Source organism: Balaenoptera ricei, chromosome 3 (genome assembly GCF_028023285.1).
Source record: "Balaenoptera ricei isolate mBalRic1 chromosome 3, mBalRic1.hap2, whole genome shotgun sequence".
Taxonomy (NCBI): Eukaryota; Metazoa; Chordata; class Mammalia; order Artiodactyla; family Balaenopteridae; genus Balaenoptera; species Balaenoptera ricei.
In genome coordinates this window covers 80,588,414-80,606,089 of record NC_082641.1, presented here as the reverse complement: position 1 = coordinate 80,606,089, position 17,676 = coordinate 80,588,414, and the positions used below count along the sequence as shown (strand labels likewise).

Here is a 17,676-nt window from a genome sequence, read left to right as displayed (position 1 = left end):
AATACAGTGTAAATCCTTAATGCATTGTCTCTAAAAATACACGTATCCTAGCTCATCTTATTAAAAAAAAAATCTTAAAAACAATGACCAATCCAGTAGTAATAGGCTCACCCAGTACGCAGATTGCAATTTAATTTCCAGCTTAAACAGAAGCAGGGCTTTTTTTTTTTTTTTTTTTAATAAATTTATTTATTTATTTTTGGCTGTGTTGGGTCTTCGTTTCTGTGTGAGGGCTTTCTCTAGTTGCGGCGAGCGGGGGACACTCTTCATCGCGGTGCATGGGCCTCTCACTATCGCGGCCTCTCTTGTTGCAGAGCACAGGCTCCAGACGCGCAGGCTCAGTAGCTGTGGCTTACGGGCCCAGTTGCTCCGCGGCATGTGGGATCTTCCCAGACCAGGGCTCGAACCCGTGTCCCCTGCATTGGCAGGCAGATTCTCAACCACTGCGCCACCAGGGAAGCCCAGAAGCAGGGCTTTTTGATGAAATGCCTGAGTTACAGTCTGAGGCAAGAAATATACAAGATGAGCGTGGTTCATCTCATCAGACCAGAAAGTGAGGAAGCTATCAAAGACGACTTGAGGTCTTGTGAAAAGGATTCAGGAAGTAGTAAAGGGTTTCCTGTTTGCTAAAGAGGGGACACTTTGGGCATTAACAATGATAATGGATTGTTAAAACTCATCAAATAACTTCAAATCCATGAGTTCATAATGAGACTTAGAAAATTACTGGTCTACTTACTTTGAAAGGATGCTAGCAATTTAACTCATTTTGAAAGCTGGAAAAGAAGGAAAAGAAATGAAAGTGCATTTCCTGTATGAACTGTACCTCAAAGTTAACAAATATGGTGAGGGAAATTTTCTCCTTATAGAAGAAGTATTCCACCTACTAGTGAATAAATGATATAATGGGTAAATAAAGAATGATATAATATCACCATTTTACTGCCTCTAAATAAATAGTGGATGAAGTCCCTGTAGGGGTATGAGGAACTGTATAATGGAAGGATAAGGCTGAAAATAACCTGAACACACAGATCAAACAACCTCATACAAAAAGAGACAACCAAACATTGTTTTTTCTAATAGAAGTCCACAACAACTCTTAAAATACATTCTTGCCAAGAAGAACTGAATTTAAATCTGAGCCTCTAGATCTAACAGTTTACAAGAAATACAAGGGACAGAAAAATCTGTCAAATAATACCACAGAGATGCAGTCAGTAAAATCTGGAAAGCAGGAAATGTCTGCAGGAAAAACTGCCTAATTTATTCCACAAAATAAATTGCAAGGGGAAAAAAAAGAGGGAGAGGGAACTGTCAGGTTAATGAAAGAGACTTAAGAAATATGTGATTCAGTTGCAGTGTATGAACTGTGTTTGGATTTCCAGTCTATGAAGAAACAAAATCAACTAAAGAGATAAACTAAACTGGATATTTAATACTATTTAATAATAATATCATATTTAACATTAAGGAATAAGTGATTTTGTTTTAAAAATGATACTCATTTTGTGGATGTTTAAAAATAGTAGGGGTTTTTTTGTTGTTTGTTTTTACATATGAGTACTAAAGTATTTATGGATGAAATTTTAACATGTTTGAGATTGTGTGTTTGTGGGAAGCTGGATTATTTGAAACAAGATTGGTATGAGTTGTTAATTGCGAAGCTGGTTGTTAGATAAATGGTAATTCATTATATTCCTCTCTTGTTTATATTTGAAATTGAGCATAGAAACAAGCTTGAAAAGAAACTTTAATTTGAATTGCTATTTTATGTTTAAATGTTGTATTTCTACTTAATTTACCCTAAGAAAACTATAATTTTATCAAAGTACCCATAAACATGGTGGTGGGGTTTTTTTTTTTGGTAAATTGAGGAAGATGAGGAAAAGAATTCAGTGTTTTTAATAATCTACCACCTTATTACTGTTGGGCTAGTGAGATTTAATATAAGTAATAAGGATAACTCTTAAGTGGTATACAGATACTTATGTTGTATTAAAAAATCAGTGCTATTGATTACTACCTAAGTAAGTAAAATGTTAATTGGAGCTTAGAAGTATTTTTTATAGTCAAACTCGATTTGTGAATTTTATATGAGACGTTATATCCGTATGTATCTTTGATTTGTTTGCTTATGTATGCATCTATCCACCCACCAAACATATATTGAGCCCTTCATTTAGTGCTCAGCATACAAAGAACAAGTAAAAATTCCAGCACTCCAGGAACATATGGTAGAATACCAAAGGTAGGATACCAAAAAACAAAAGAAAACAGAAAACTACAGTGATTATTACATGATATGTGTTATGGGCAAGATAGTAATAGGTACAGGATGCTGTGGGAGTGCTGAGGTAAGTATTCCTGATTTAATGTTCAGGTGATTTAATGTTGGGGTCGAGAGATTTGTTGGAGAAGTACCCATGAAGTGAGGCGCAAGTAGAAATTATATAGTGGGGAAAAAAAGGCAAGTAATTATGCAAAAGCAGGAACTGGGAAGAGAAACTCGCTCTCAGAGAATTACAAGTAGTTTGCCATCACTAAGACTAAGGGTTTAAGTGGGAAAGTGGCTGGAGATAGGTTGGCAGAGACAAATTCCTGCACCTCATAGGTGTTTGACCTTTGTTACAGAAACACTGAAAACTTATCAAGTTAGGCCATGTTTAATTTTTATTCTAGAAAGAGCATATGCAGCAGTGGGCTGAAATAGAATTACTTCATTAGGGAGAGGCTTTTCACCTATTTTAGCTCAGAATTTTATGTCTGAATATAGATTTTTCCCCCCCTCTGAACCTATATATATTTTCTCTCAGTTGTTAGGATTTCCTTTTTTTTTTTTAAGGGCTATTATAATCTTTTATTTATTTATTTTATATTTATTTTTGGCTGTGTTGGGTCTTCGTTTCTGTGCGAGGGCTTTCTCTAGTTGCGGCAAGCGGGGGCCACTCTTCATCGTGGTGCGCGGGCCTCTTCACTATCGCGGCCTCTCTTGTTGCGGAGCACAGGCTCCAGACGCGCAGGCTCAGTAGTTGTGGCTCACGGGCCTAGTTACTCCCGGGCATGTGGGATCTTCCCAGACCAGGGCTCGAACCCGTGTCCCCTGCACTGGCAGGCAGATTCTCAACCACTGCGCCACCCGGGAAGCCCAGGATTTCCTTTTTAAATAAATTATGTAAAGCATTTACATGGTTCAGAACCTGACAACTCATTTCTATCCTTGTTCCCTCTACTTTCTTCCCTCCCCTCCCTTTGTAGGTAACCATTTTTAATTTAATTGTTGTTTTATGCTGCCATTATTGCTTTTTTCAGAAGCATAAGCAACTATGTGTAAACATTTCCCCCTTCATATACAAAGGAAGCATACTATAAACACTTTTGCATATTGCTCTTTTTACCTAACTATATCCTATAGTTCATTCTCTGGCAGTATGTAAAACATTCCTTACTAATTCTTTGTCTATTCTTAATCCTGCTATAAACAACTAAATAAAATAAATACTTTATACTTTTAATACCTAAGGTGAAGACATTCTAATAATAAACCTATGCCTTTAGAGTAGTCTAGGCTCAGGCTGTTAGCTTTTATCTCCAGCCAACTTTTGCCTAGAGAGTATGAAAGGAAGATTCATACCTTCACTTAAGAATTTTGACTTATTAACAAGGAATTTTGACTAGCTACTTTATGACTAATCAAGATATAATTAACAATATAGGCTCATGATAGTTCCCAAATTCAATCATCCGTCCATTTACTTTTCAGGTATTTACTGAGCGCCCACCTGTGTAAGGTATGCTGGGAAAAATAAACAGTACCCTCAAGAAGCTTGTAAGCAATTAAAATGATACCCCTCTGCTTAATTCTTCTTTCCTAAGGGATTAGTTCATCTTCACTTTCTTCTAAATGTTCCGTGATTACTGTACCTGACTTGTTTGTGTCTTCAGTGCTCCCCATACTCCTAGTTCAGTTATCTTAAATATGCCCAGAGTGGTATTTATTGGTTGACATGACTGTCTCTCCATAACAGGTTAGAAGTTCTTTTAATGGTAAGGACTTTGTCTCATCTCAGTCTTCCCAGTGCCTAACGAATGAAAGTTCTCATAAGGTTTATTGAATAAATGAAAAACGTCTTTTGCCTAGTGGGTTAAAGGAAAAATAAAATTGTGTGTCAGGAAAAATATCTTCTCTGATATTCTTGTTGAAATTTCAAGGGACCCAAGTAAAATACAGTATGGTAAATTTTGTTTTTGTTTTTTAATTAAAAGACACTATGCTGTTCTTGAACCAGGTGTCTAGAGGGTAGAAATTGTGGCAGAAATGTAGAAAAACATATATTCCACTAGATTCCCAGATTTTAAAAATAGGCATATGTTTGTTCACACCTTAAGCATTTTAATTTATATCTTTTGGAATCAAAAGTCTTCTTGAAAACTTTTATGTCTGTATTTCCATGTAGAAACTTCTTGCTCTCGAAAAGGAGAAATTACTTTTAGAAAGGGATTACTTTTTGATATTGCAGTATTTTCTTAGAGTAATACCTCCATCTGGTGGTATTTCTGAAAATTACAGCAAGAGAACATGAAGCTTGAGTTTTGCTGTGTGTTGGTGTATATTATATTACCTGTTGTTTCTCATGAAGCCAGATGAAATTACATCAAAAGCTGAGTCTACCATGTATTTCAAAAATTTAATGCCCTGGTTTTCAACAATTCAAATGTAAACACCAAGTGAACAAATGGCCTTTTGGGTAATAGTAATTTATACAATCATTTATTAGTACAGACCATCTCTAGACTACTTCGGACTGAAAATAAGTTCTGGAGAATGAGATAGTTTCTCATTGAACTGTTAATTGCTTTCACATGTGTGTGTATAGAGGCTAGGAAAGATTGTGAGAATTTGCTATTTCAGATTTATTACTAAGGCACCATAAAAGACTCAGTAATTTTCTCAGAGAAGCAATTACTGATCTTATTTTTTAGTAAATTGTATTTTATCATAGTTTAGTGGTAATTAATTTACATTCCCCTGAGATGATAGAACATAAAATGTAAACTTGAAAACAAGTTGAAACTGTAAATTAATTTGTTTTCTACCTTTTGCTATGAGAATGTTTAACACATTTAACCTTTTCTTCACAGAATTCATTCTTTATGTTTACTACATCAAATAGCCTTTTAAAGATAGGGACTGCCGCTTAAACTTTTCGTTTTCCCAACTTTCTAGCCCAGGATTCTGTACTTGGTAGGTTTTGTTCATTATCTTGGAGGAAGATTGTGATCTGATTGCTTGTGTTTTATCCCAAACTGTACTTAATCTATCCAGTATGTCAGTTATTACCAGAGATTAACATTAATTCCTTTTTCTATTTGTTTGGTTATAGACAGTTGACATATGAACTGAACAAGGTTTAATGATTTGGGGCTTTTTGCTGAGTTAAGAAAAACTAAATTTTTTAATGAATTTTGTTTGAAATCTGTTTATTTTCAAATTGTAGCCAGTCGGATGATGATTCTGGGTCAGCGTCAGGCTCTGGATCTGGTTCAAGTTCTGGAAGCAGTAGTGATGGAAGCAGTAGCCAGTCAGGTAGCAGTGACTCTGACTCTGGATCTGAATCGGGCAGTCAGTCAGAGTCTGAGTCAGACAATTCCCGAGAAAATAAAGTTCAAGCAAAACCACCGAAAGTTGATGGAGCTGAGGTAATAAATAAACTATCCAATGAAAGGTAGATTTCTTGTATTACTTTGGAAAAATGTATAGCTTTGGTTTAGAGCATTCTTAATCTAGCTTTTAGAAAATGTTAATTTCAAATATTAAAATACACTTTAAGTGATTCCTGAACTTGTGGTTCAGTATCTGTGGACTGATTGGCTTGGAAGAGAAGCAGTCTGTAACTATATGAACACATACAAAACTTTGTAACTGTACAAAACTTTGTAACACATACAAAAATGAACACATACAAAACTTTCTCTTTTTGAGGCAGAAATTGTTACATAAACATTCATTGTCTCATGGATAAAAATTTAAGGGTTTGTGAGGTCTTTTTGTTAATCTTACAGTGTGATCTCTACTTTCAAGATCTTCAGAGGAGATACTTTATTGCTAATAGGAGACTTTAATAGAACTCTGCTTCCTTGAAGATACATGGTAGAATCGGCTAAGAGCCATTCTGTTTAAAAAAGGCTATTACAAGATTTACTAAAACTTGTCTATACCTCAGAATAGTATACAGTAGTGTTACTTAGAGTACCAGTCATGATAAGATGCTTGGGCCAGAATATACATACAGCTTCCTTCATTCAGGAAGTCTTGCTATCAAAAACAAACAAAAACAAAAAGTCAGTTGAACTAAAACTGTGCTTAGTTGATTTGCATTCTGACTCAAGCTCTTCATCTTCACCTCACACCAATTAAAACAATAGCAGCCACACTTTGAGTAGCACTGGTGTCATATATTATCACATCATTTTTGAAAATAATAGTCTTAATACCAAAGAACATATTGATTGATTGTGAAACTCAGAACACCATAAATTATTTATATACAACTAAAGCTCAGCATTTTATTTTAATTATATTGCAATAATATTGTATTACATATAATGTGAGTAAGAAAAATAGTCTTAATTTATTATTTGGAGGCAGTGAAAATGTTGGTACTACTTTTCAATAAATTAATCTTTTTCCAGTTTTCTCAAAACTTTGTTCTTCACTTGTTTATATTTCTATTATAGTTTTGGAAATCTAGCCCTAGTATTCTGGCTGTTCAGAGATCTGCAATGCTCAAGAAGCAGCAGCAACAGCAACATCAAGCTTCATCTAATAGTGGATCAGAAGAGGTGAGTTTTCATTGTGAAAACTCTTATCTGAAAAGTAGACATGATATGTAATCATTTAGGTAGCTATTTATGAAATTACTAGAAACAGTAAGGGTTTTAAAAGGATAGGAAAATAACTACATTTAAATATGTGTATCAATAGTCTTGAAATGTAGACATATTTTTATCCAAATTCCCTCTTGTTTCTAAAACGAACAACAGAAATTTGTATGCATTTGCTCATAACAGCAAAACTAGAATAAACTAAATATGAATACTAGGAAAATACACATACACAAACACACACAGGTATGCACTCACATATATGAATGAAGAAATACTATACTATTAAATCATATTTGTACAGAACATTAATATCAGAATTCTCAACATGTTTTTAAAAGAATAGGCTGCAACTGTAAACAGTGTAGTTCCTGTGCGCACATGAGCACACATGCAGGTATGTTTGCACAAAGACATTCAGGAAGAACTGTAGGTTTCCCCAACTATCCGAAAGTAGAGTGTTCCTTTCCTAAGCCAAATGGTGTAAAGCAAAGAAGCTATTTCCTTAGGACACATCTTGGTAACTGTTGTGCAGAATAAACGGAGATAAAGCACAGATGCTCACAAACACAGTTCAGAATTAGGGAGCTAGTGCTGAGATGCGGAGTGTAGTTCCCAGGGAAGGAGCTTGGAGGTGCTGTTCTCGCTGCTCCGCATGCTTGCCGCCTCTATAACAGCTCTCTGCAAAACAAATGCTGAACGCTGTTTTTGCTTTTTGCCGGTTTTTGTAAAAGTAAAAATTCTCTTTGGATTTTTTTCAGTTAGTGAAAACAGGTACCAATGAAGGTTTTTTGTAAAAGTGAAGTGGTAGAAATTGAACTTTCAAAGAGTGGGGGATATTTGTGTATCAAAAACTGCCTGATGAGGAAGAAAAATATTAAATGAAAATTTGACATCCCAACAATTAGGATTCCTTTCTGAGGCCATACTAGGCAACAGTAATAGTCTCCAGAGACAGTAGATTGTAAGATTTTATACAAAATGCTGGCATTGTGATGTTTACCTAATTTCACTGGCTGTTATATATTTGCAATAAAAATGTTATTAATTACTTTATGTGCTAATTAATGGTATAAACATAACATGGAAAAAAGAGCCTTTATTATTAAAGTGAATGCTAATAAAAAGTAATAAAAGTAGTAAAGTAATAAAAAGTTAATAAAAGTAATAAAAATATATTATGGTTAAATTCTAATCATTAATAACATTAACTTTATATATTTTTCTCTACAGGATTCTTCTAGCAGTGAAGATTCCGATGACTCATCGAGTGAGGTCAAAAGGAAAAAGCATAAAGAGTATGCCGTTTTGTTCAACTGATTACTTTTATATCAAGAAAATCCTAATGATTTTGTATTTCTGCCTTTATGAACAATTGTTGCCAAAAGTGAACTTCTTGGTTCATGGCATTTTATTAGGTTAATTTAAACCATTAATTTTTAACTTTTATCTTTCCGTGACAATCTGAGTTTTTTGTGCCATTTGTTTATCTCCTATAACCCCTCTCCCTTGTATATTTTTAAACTTCAAAGATCTTCTTAGTCACAATATCAGAAAATCTTGATAACTTGAGAAACCTATATAGGAGTGTAGGGACCAACAGATGATAGATTTTAGGTGACTCTGATGTTAATAGCTATCCTTACTATTTATCTGCACATGAAATTTACTTCTTCTGTAGAACTCATTTAGAAACTCACTGTAATTTCCTAAAGATCTTGACCCAGGAAGTGTTAAGAGTACCTCAGATCTCAGTTCCGATATTTTAGATGGTCTGAGTTTTTTTTCTCTCATTTCTCATTGTTCCATTGTCTTGTCTCTTATTTTTCTCTTTGTCTTGGGTATTCTGCACTTTCACTTTGGTGCATCCAGCTTTGGATTTGTTATTTATTTATCCCACTTTATGCACTTTATTTTATGTATCTTTAATGTGAAGATTCATGAGTTTTACTAGTTTCTGAAAATTCAGTCATTGTATCTCTAGGCATTTTTTCTCTTTCCCATTCTGTAAATCTTCTCTGTTACTACAGTTAATAGATATATATTGTATCTGTCTTACTGGATCATATCTATTGTATATATTTGTTGGATCATCCATCCTATCCATGAATCTTACTGTATCATGTTTTTTATCCTTTTATTGCTATGCTACATTCTGGCTGATTTCTTCAGATCTGTCTTCTGTTTTACTAAGTATTTTCAACTACTGTGTCTCATCAACTGTTTAACTCTTCCACTGAGTTAGTAATTTCTGAACTTAGCATGGGTGCAAGCAAAGAATATTTTTAAAACAAAAGTAATTTGGGATGATGGATAGATTTGGTTGGATATAAAAATCATAATATTTATTATAAAAATGTAAAACAGAGACTTTTTCATATATCCTGCCTGTTGCTATTGTCTAATGTGCAAACTCTGAAAAAAAATCTCAAGATAAAAAAATTAGTTTCTCTATTATGTTTTTTTATCATAAACCAGATTTTATCATATGTGCTTGCTTGTGTAACCCTTAACACAGTCTTAATTGATGCAAGCCATGCAGAGCAATGGAGTAGCAACAGCAACTGTGAGACAGGATGTAGTGTATACGTAAGAACTTAAATGTGTATCTTTCATTTGAAGTTTATATTATAGCAGAATATTAACAGTGCATCCAATATGTTTTTCTTTACATGTTAATTGGAATTAAATAGACTAAAAATAGTAATAAAGTTAAGGTAATAATTGAATGTTGGTTAAGATGGAATTTTTTGTTTGTTTTTCCATTTTCTGATCCCTTATTTTAAGCTTCTTAATGAACATGTTGTATTTTAAAAATCATTTTTGAAGGGTATGTTTTTAAAAATCACAATCTCCAGAAAATTAAGATGAAAGGGATTAGAATCTCTTTTTGAAATGGCAAGTATAATAATTATACAAGGTTTTCAAAATTAGACAGTGTGACTCTTCAAATTAACATACTGTGTTTTCATCTATACTAATAATCAAAATAGATCCACTTAATTTGCCTTTCACTGAGGTATAACTAAATAATTAACAGAAAACTCTGGAGTTGGAGAAATCTATGAAGAATATTTTCTAGCATTTTTCTTATTCTATAGACATTTGAATATTTTTATAATGGGTGAAAGCAATATTTTTGATATCAGCTGGAATGTAATTTAGCCTGATTATTTTTATATCTTATCAGACATAATTTGCTATATGATAAGTATGAATAAACATCCTTTATATATTTTATATACAGTGAAGATTGGCAGATGTCTGGGTCAGGATCTCCATCTCAGTCTGGTTCAGATTCAGAATCTGAAGAAGAAAGAGATAAAAGTAGTTGTGATGAAACAGAATCTGATTATGAGCCAAAAAACAAAGTTAAAAGTAGAAAACCTCAAAATAGGTAAGTATAGTATGTTCTTGGTTTGATTCTGAAAATTGTTGGTTACAGAAGGTATTTGTTCTTTTTCTCACAGTTTCTCAAATCTTGTTTTATGCCAGTATTTCTGTAAAACACCTCTCTCCCCTGGTCTTCCCTAGATCTAAGTCAAAAAATGGAAAAAAGATTATTGGACAAAAAAAGAGACAGATTGATTCATCTGAGGAGGAGGAGGAGGATGAAGAGGACTATGATAATGATAAAAGAAGCTCTCGTCGACAAGCAACTGTCAATGTTAGCTATAAGGAAGACGAAGAAATGAAAACAGATTCTGATGACCTACTTGAAGTCTGTGGAGAGGATGTTCCTCAACCCGAGGAAGAGGAATTTGAAACAATAGAACGGTTTATGGATTGTCGGATTGGGAGAAAAGGAGGTATTTTTTTAAGAAACATTTATTTTTTGGTTGTTTCAGTAATACTTACTAGAGTAAAGTATTTCTTGAAGATTTTTCAACTTTGAAAGCCAAGAGGGTGGATTTTTTTCTTTTTACTTATTTGCTTAGCCTGAATATACTTTGCTTAGCCTGAATATTTTCTTCCCAGGAAGTATCCATTTGATCTCATCGTACGTTGCGGATATTAGGGAATTTTTAACCCGTGCATTTGAGTTTTTCTGTTACCATACCTAAATAAATAGTTGTTTTTTAAGTATTTTCAATTTGACATATGGTTTGGTTTAAAACTTCGTTCTTCCATCTCAAATATGTAAGTTATTTTTTAGTTACCTTGACATACATTTTTTTCCTTTCAGTTTTTTTAAGACATAATTGACAATGCAGCACTGTATAAGTTTCAAGGTGGGCAGTATAATGACTTGACTTACATATATTGTGAAATGATTACCATAATAAGTTTAGTTAACATCTGTCATCTCAATATAGATAGAATTTTTAAAAAAATTTCCCTTGTAATGAGAACTTTTAGAATCTACTCTCTTAGCAGCTTTCAGATATACCATACAGGAGTGTTTACTATAGTTATTATGTTGTACATTACATACCCAGTACTTATTTATCTTATAATTGGAAGTTTGTACTTTTTGACCACCTTCATCATACTTGCCCTACCTCTGGTAACTATGAATCTAATCTCTCATTCTATGAATTCTTCCCTTTCCTCCCTCCCTTTTCCATTTATGTGTGATCACACAGCATGTCTTTCTTTGACTTATTTCATTTAGCATGATGCCTTCAAAGTCCATCCATGTTGTCACAAATAGCAGATTTCCTCCTTTTTTATGGCTGAATAGTATTCCATTGTATATGTACATGTATATGTATATGTATGTATCATGTTTTTTTTAACCCAGTTATCTATCAGTGGACACTTACGCTCTTTCCAAAGAGTCTTGGCTATTATAAGTAATGCTACAGTGAACATGGGGGTGCAGATATCTTTTCCACAGTGATTTTGGACATGTAGTTTTTAAAGATGATTTTTAGTTATTTTAATTTCCAATTATTAATGTTTCAATCGTCAGTTATCATAAATTGCTGTATGATCTCATGTGAGCTGCTGTCTTTTTGACCCTTTTTTTTCTAATTTTAAAACCAAGGGGATTAAATTAGATAATCTTTCTGTTCTAGAATTCAGAGTTTCTTTTATAAATGTGTAATATAATTTCCCATAAATTCTTACACCCTGTTTGTTATTTAAAAGACCATATATTTTTCTCTTTATATTCTTGAAGTTTTGAGTTGAAATGCTTCTATAACAGAATTACATAGAATGTATTGTGGTTTTCTTTTCAGCTACTGGTGCTACTACAACCATCTATGCAGTTGAAGCAGATGGTGACCCAAATGCAGGATTTGAAAAAAACAAGGAACCAGGAGAGATCCAGTATTTAATTAAATGGAAAGGATGGTCACATATCCACAATACTTGGGAGACAGAAGAAACCCTTAAGCAGCAGAATGTTAGAGGAATGAAAAAATTAGATAATTATAAGAAAAAAGATCAGGAAACAAAAAGATGGTATGTTTTATATTAGAGTTAAAAATTAATGATACTTTATTTCTTTTTCAGTTTCTTCATTATTCAAACTGATTCACATGATGAGTGGCAAAATGGGAGACTTTGTGCTACAGATGGTGTTTGGAGGATGGGTTATTGGGGGAGATTTTTAAGTCTGTTCTTGGATTAATAATCTTTCAGGTTGAAAAATGCTTCTCCAGAAGATGTGGAATATTATAATTGCCAGCAAGAACTTACAGATGATCTCCATAAGCAGTATCAAATAGTGGAGCGAATAATTGGTTAGTAATAAATGATTCTAATTAAACATTTATCTTTCCATGCTTGAAGTCATCTGAAAAAAATCTTAAATTTACTGCTTACACATCAAATACAGTAGCTTGCTCTTACTATAATAATAGAGTATTGTAAATCAGATGGCTTATTTTTACTTGTATAGTTTTTAACCAAGAATTATTCCTTGGATAAGAGTGTAAAAAGTAAAATAAATACCTGATTTATCTCACAGCTCATTCCAATCAAAAGTCAGCTGCTGGCTATCCTGATTATTATTGCAAATGGCAGGGCCTTCCATACTCAGAGTGCAGCTGGGAAGATGGAGCTCTCATTTCCAAAAAGTTTCAAGCATGCATAGATGAGTATTTCAGCAGGAATCAATCAAAAACTACTCCTTTTAAAGACTGCAAAGTGAGTATTGTTTGTCATTTTTAATTATTGAAAATATATTTATGCATCATAAATATTACAAGCCTACATAGAGAGTTGGATCCTGATTTCACATAGGCTAAAGGAGAGAACTGCTTGGATGGTAGGTCTTACAGGCAATGATGTTCCTGTAATTGCTATGCCATCTTACATGTGGCACTGTCTTTTAGCCTTGGTGAGTGAATCTGTGTCAGATAGATAATAAATTGGTGGTGGTAGTTGTGGGGAGTGGGTTAGGGAGATCAAAAAGGGAAAATTCCCTGGAAACTAGATGTATATGCTTGATTTAAAAGGTAGTGAAGGACTTCCCTGGTGGCGCAGTGGTTAAGAATCCGCCTGCCAATGCAGGGGACACGGGTTCGAGCCCTGGACCAGGAAGATCCCACATGCCGCGGAGCAGCTAAGCCCGTGCGCCACAACCACTGAGCCTGTGCTCTAGAGCCCGCGAGCCACAACTGCTGAGCCCACCTGCCACAACTACTGAAGCCTGTGTGCCCGTGCTCCACAACAAGAGAAGCCACCACAATGAGAAGCCTGTGCACCGCAACGAAGAGTAGCCCCCGCTCGCCACAAGTAGAGAAAGCCCACGCACAGCAATGAAGACCCAACGCAGCCATACATACATACATACATACATACATTTATTTATTTTTTTATTTTTTAAAAAGTAGTGAATATTTTCCATGATGGTAGGAAAGGAAAAGAGGGATGTCCCATAAGAAAGTATCCAGGACTACCTTGCCTAATATAATATCTTTGTACTTAAAATTACTATTAGTGATAGTTTTGGGTGTGTACTACTAGAATTTGTTTTCTTATTACAAGATGGAATTAAATTCATAATGGTAATTTAGAAATCAGAAATCAAATGGGAAGCTAAACCAGTTTTATGGTTTATTTCTACGTCAGGGCTGGAGCGATGGTTAAATGAATAAGTTTAACATAGCTTTTGCTTGTGAAACATGTAAGACCCAAGTATTTCAGTAAGAACTTACTTGTCTATCATTTTTTATTCACAAAAGAGAGCAAAATATTTTACCGTACATTGTTACAGTAATAGAAAACAGTCTTCTTTGACTGAATCCTCAGATATATTTTGAGTCATGGAATTTTGGGGCTTGATTTGAAATGAAATTTTTAAATTTATGGTAAAAGATAAAAGATCTTCTTCTTTTAATATGATTTCTTATGTTTAATAATTCTTCATATTAACATTTATTTCTACTAAAGGTTTTAAAACAAAGGCCAAGATTTGTAGCCCTAAAGAAGCAGCCATCCTATATTGGAGGACATGAGGGATTAGAATTAAGAGATTATCAACTGAATGGTTTAAATTGGCTTGCTCACTCTTGGTGCAAGTAAGTATATTTTGAATTGTCTATTTAAGAGGGTAAAAATTTTACAAATACAGGGTTTGGAAAAGATTTCTACCAACGTAAAGAATAAGACCCTTTGGTGTTTATATGCAGGTCTTTGAATTTCCAATTATATAAACAGTACTTATTACATATTAAGAAGAAAGAACCTTTTGATCGTTGCAGTATTTAAATAAGTTTTTATTGAAATTGAAATCAGAATATGTATACATTCTGTTTCACAGTAGTCCTGGACTATTTCTCTTCCAGTTATTTCTAATGTCCATTTAGGCCTCTATTTTTCTTTCCTCTCTCCTATGTCCCCTACTCTGTTCTTGGCAATATAGGTGACTAAGGTGCAATTTGTTTTTAAAACTTTAGCATAGCTGTAGTTTTATCTGGGCTCTACCACTTGTAGATGGGTTGTGTTCTTGTCTACATATCTGATTATAGGTAATGCTGTTAATCTTTTAGCTGCTTCTGGTCTAAAATGATAAATTCTTCTCTTATAGTATTATAATGGCCTTGACATTTATTATTTATAGTTAATAAAAGTGGCATATTATAAATAATACTATCAGATTCATCTTATTTAACTTCATATAAACTTGTACATGGATTATGTAAAAAGGTTTCTTGTAAATTTGAATCTTTATTGCATACCTGATTTTTGTTTTTAACTTTGTAGAGGAAATAGTTGCATACTTGCTGATGAAATGGGCCTTGGAAAAACAATACAGACGATCTCATTTCTGAACTATTTGTTTCATGAACACCAATTATATGGACCTTTTCTATTAGTAGTACCACTCTCCACTCTCACTTCCTGGCAAAGGGAGATTCAAACATGGGCTTCTCAAATGAATGCTGTGGTTTATTTAGGTGACATCAACAGCAGAAACATGGTAAGTTGTTTCTCCACAAATTTAGAAATTTAGACAAACTTGTCTTTGAGGACACATCTTGATTTGTCTTTATAAAGTCTTAGTTTCTAGCATTAAACTTGCCACACAGTAAGATTCAATACGTGTTTGACTGGCTTAATAAAAATTAATTTTTGGTTTAGTGTTACTTTATATATACATTTTTCCTGCCTTATTGAAAGTTTCAAATATGCATGAAAGCCTACAGAAGAGTATAATAAAGTTCCATGTGCATAGGTCCAACTTCACAATTTTAACTCTTGCCAGTTTTGTTTCATCTGTACCTCTACATGGTACTTTCCTCCCAGTTATTGTGAAGCAAACCCCAGACATAATATTTCATCCTCAAAAAAAAAAAAAAAAATCACTTGTGTTCGTCAAATGAGAACTTCCTTCAGTAAGAAGTGTATATTAAAAATGTGTCTTTTTTTTATAGAAGGTTTAGATATGCTGGAGTATTTATATTTTATTTATGATAAGTAAGATCATTGTAGCTTGTTGGACTATATAAAGAATAGTTAAATTATTTTATTACCTAAACATATAGACATAGTTTTTTGTGTATTTTGAATGGATTTTATTTTAGATATTCAAGTAACAGTATACTTTTTTTTACTGTTTGTCTTAAAATTGTCTTTGAAATTTCTTGATAGATAAGAACTCATGAATGGATGCATCCCCAGACCAAACGGTTAAAATTTAATATACTGTTAACAACTTATGAAATCTTATTGAAGGATAAGGTGTGTATTATCTGTGTTTCTCTGTTTAGTATATATCAGTGTTTTCTTTACCATACGTTGTGGATAGGATGAGAAGATAACTTAAATCAGGGGTCAGTAAATTAAAGCCTGTGAGTCAAATCTGGCTTATCTGTTTATTTTTTTTTATGATCCTTGAAGTAAGAATAATTTTTACATTTTTAAAGTGTTGTAAAAACAAGCCAAAGAATATGAAACTAGTTTGGTGTAGTGTCTGTTGATTTGTGAAGTCTTTAAAAAGGAGGAAGATACTTAACAGGATTACGCTGCCACTGGGTAAATGCTTTATAGCTATTGTCTTATTTAATTCTTCATAATTACTTTATAATATACTGCTGTCCCTATTGTGAAGAAAAGTCAAGTCTCAAGGAAGTTAATGAACTTGCCTAAGGTCATGCAACTGTTAAGTAGCAGAATCAGGTTTGTCTCTGTTTTAAGTCGGAGACCCACGTTTATGTATTGGAGATATACAATTCATAAAATTTATACAGTAAATTATAACTACACTTGGAGTAACACACTGTTCCAAATTTATTTTCTCCAAATTAACATTAATAGAGGTTTCTACTGGGCTTAGGCTTAAAAATCTTCTGTAAAATTTTTAAATGATACTATAGTTTTTATTTTCAATATGTAAGCTGGTAAAAAAAAAAACTTTCATTTTATTATATTATACTTTGTTTTTCTAATGGCTCAATTAGTCATGGAAGGAACTTTATTTTGCATGTTGAGTTACTTGATTTGAAGATTCCAGTAAATCTTAGAATAATACATAATTTTTATCTGGATATTAGACATAGGTTTGTTTTTAAATTTGCCTCATTTTAATGTTTCTCTCGAAATGTTAACTATGTTTTTCTGTTCATTTTAAGGCATTCCTTGGAGGTCTAAATTGGGCATTTATAGGTGTAGATGAAGCACATCGATTAAAGAATGATGATTCTCTTCTGTATAAAACTTTAATAGATTTTAAGTCCAATCACCGTCTTCTTATCACTGGAACTCCTCTGCAAAACTCCCTCAAAGAGCTCTGGTCTTTGCTACATTTCATTATGCCAGAAAAGTAAGATAAATTGAGATATACAATGTTAGTGTTAGTTTTGTATGCTAAGTTTAGCAGGAAAATAATTAGTGTAGGTAATAAGGTCAGAAGGAGGTTATATTGTCCCAAACATTGGACCAGGGATTATTAAGAAGAAACGAAATGGAAATGGGATGGAATATTTCATGTTTGAAATAATACTTTAATTTTTCAACTTTGTAAATAAATAAGCTTGAGCCACGTATGATAAATTACAACAGTTGATTTTGCCTGGGTTCAAAATATACCTTGCTTAAAAAATAGAAATAGTATCATTCTTAGTACTGAACGGTAGCAGTAACAACAGTAATGAGGTGCTCTTAGAAAATTCCATTTTCTAAATGAGGAAAACCAGACTAAATAAGGATAAATAACTCATCCAAGTTCACATACATATTTTCTTTGAATAGATTCAGAACTTTCTTTGAGAAATATTTTAGTGATAATTACTCCCGTATTTGAAAATATTTCATCTTTATTTAACTCAAGGAAAGTCAAAAATTATTTATAAAACAACTCCTTATATTTTACCTCTATATAGATATACAATAGAT

General features: G+C 33.1%; 1 protein-coding gene across 4 annotated transcripts in view; it reads left to right on the top strand.

The window, feature by feature from the left end:
• The window catches only part of CHD1 (chromodomain helicase DNA binding protein 1), a 76,681-nt gene that overhangs the window by 21,772 nt on the left and 37,233 nt on the right, over positions 1 to 17,676 (top strand). For all 4 annotated transcript variants that reach the window (XM_059916823.1, XM_059916824.1, XM_059916826.1 and 1 more), the window contains exons 3-14: positions 5,499 to 5,700; positions 6,739 to 6,843; positions 8,119 to 8,183; positions 10,133 to 10,282; positions 10,420 to 10,694; positions 12,072 to 12,297; positions 12,478 to 12,578; positions 12,806 to 12,984; positions 14,233 to 14,360; positions 15,046 to 15,262; positions 15,934 to 16,023; positions 16,914 to 17,104. In XM_059916823.1, the coding sequence (XP_059772806.1) occupies positions 5,499 to 5,700; positions 6,739 to 6,843; positions 8,119 to 8,183; positions 10,133 to 10,282; positions 10,420 to 10,694; positions 12,072 to 12,297; positions 12,478 to 12,578; positions 12,806 to 12,984; positions 14,233 to 14,360; positions 15,046 to 15,262; positions 15,934 to 16,023; positions 16,914 to 17,104 (1,929 nt within the window). The remainder of the gene's footprint in view (positions 1 to 5,498; positions 5,701 to 6,738; positions 6,844 to 8,118; positions 8,184 to 10,132; positions 10,283 to 10,419; positions 10,695 to 12,071; positions 12,298 to 12,477; positions 12,579 to 12,805; positions 12,985 to 14,232; positions 14,361 to 15,045; positions 15,263 to 15,933; positions 16,024 to 16,913; positions 17,105 to 17,676) is intronic.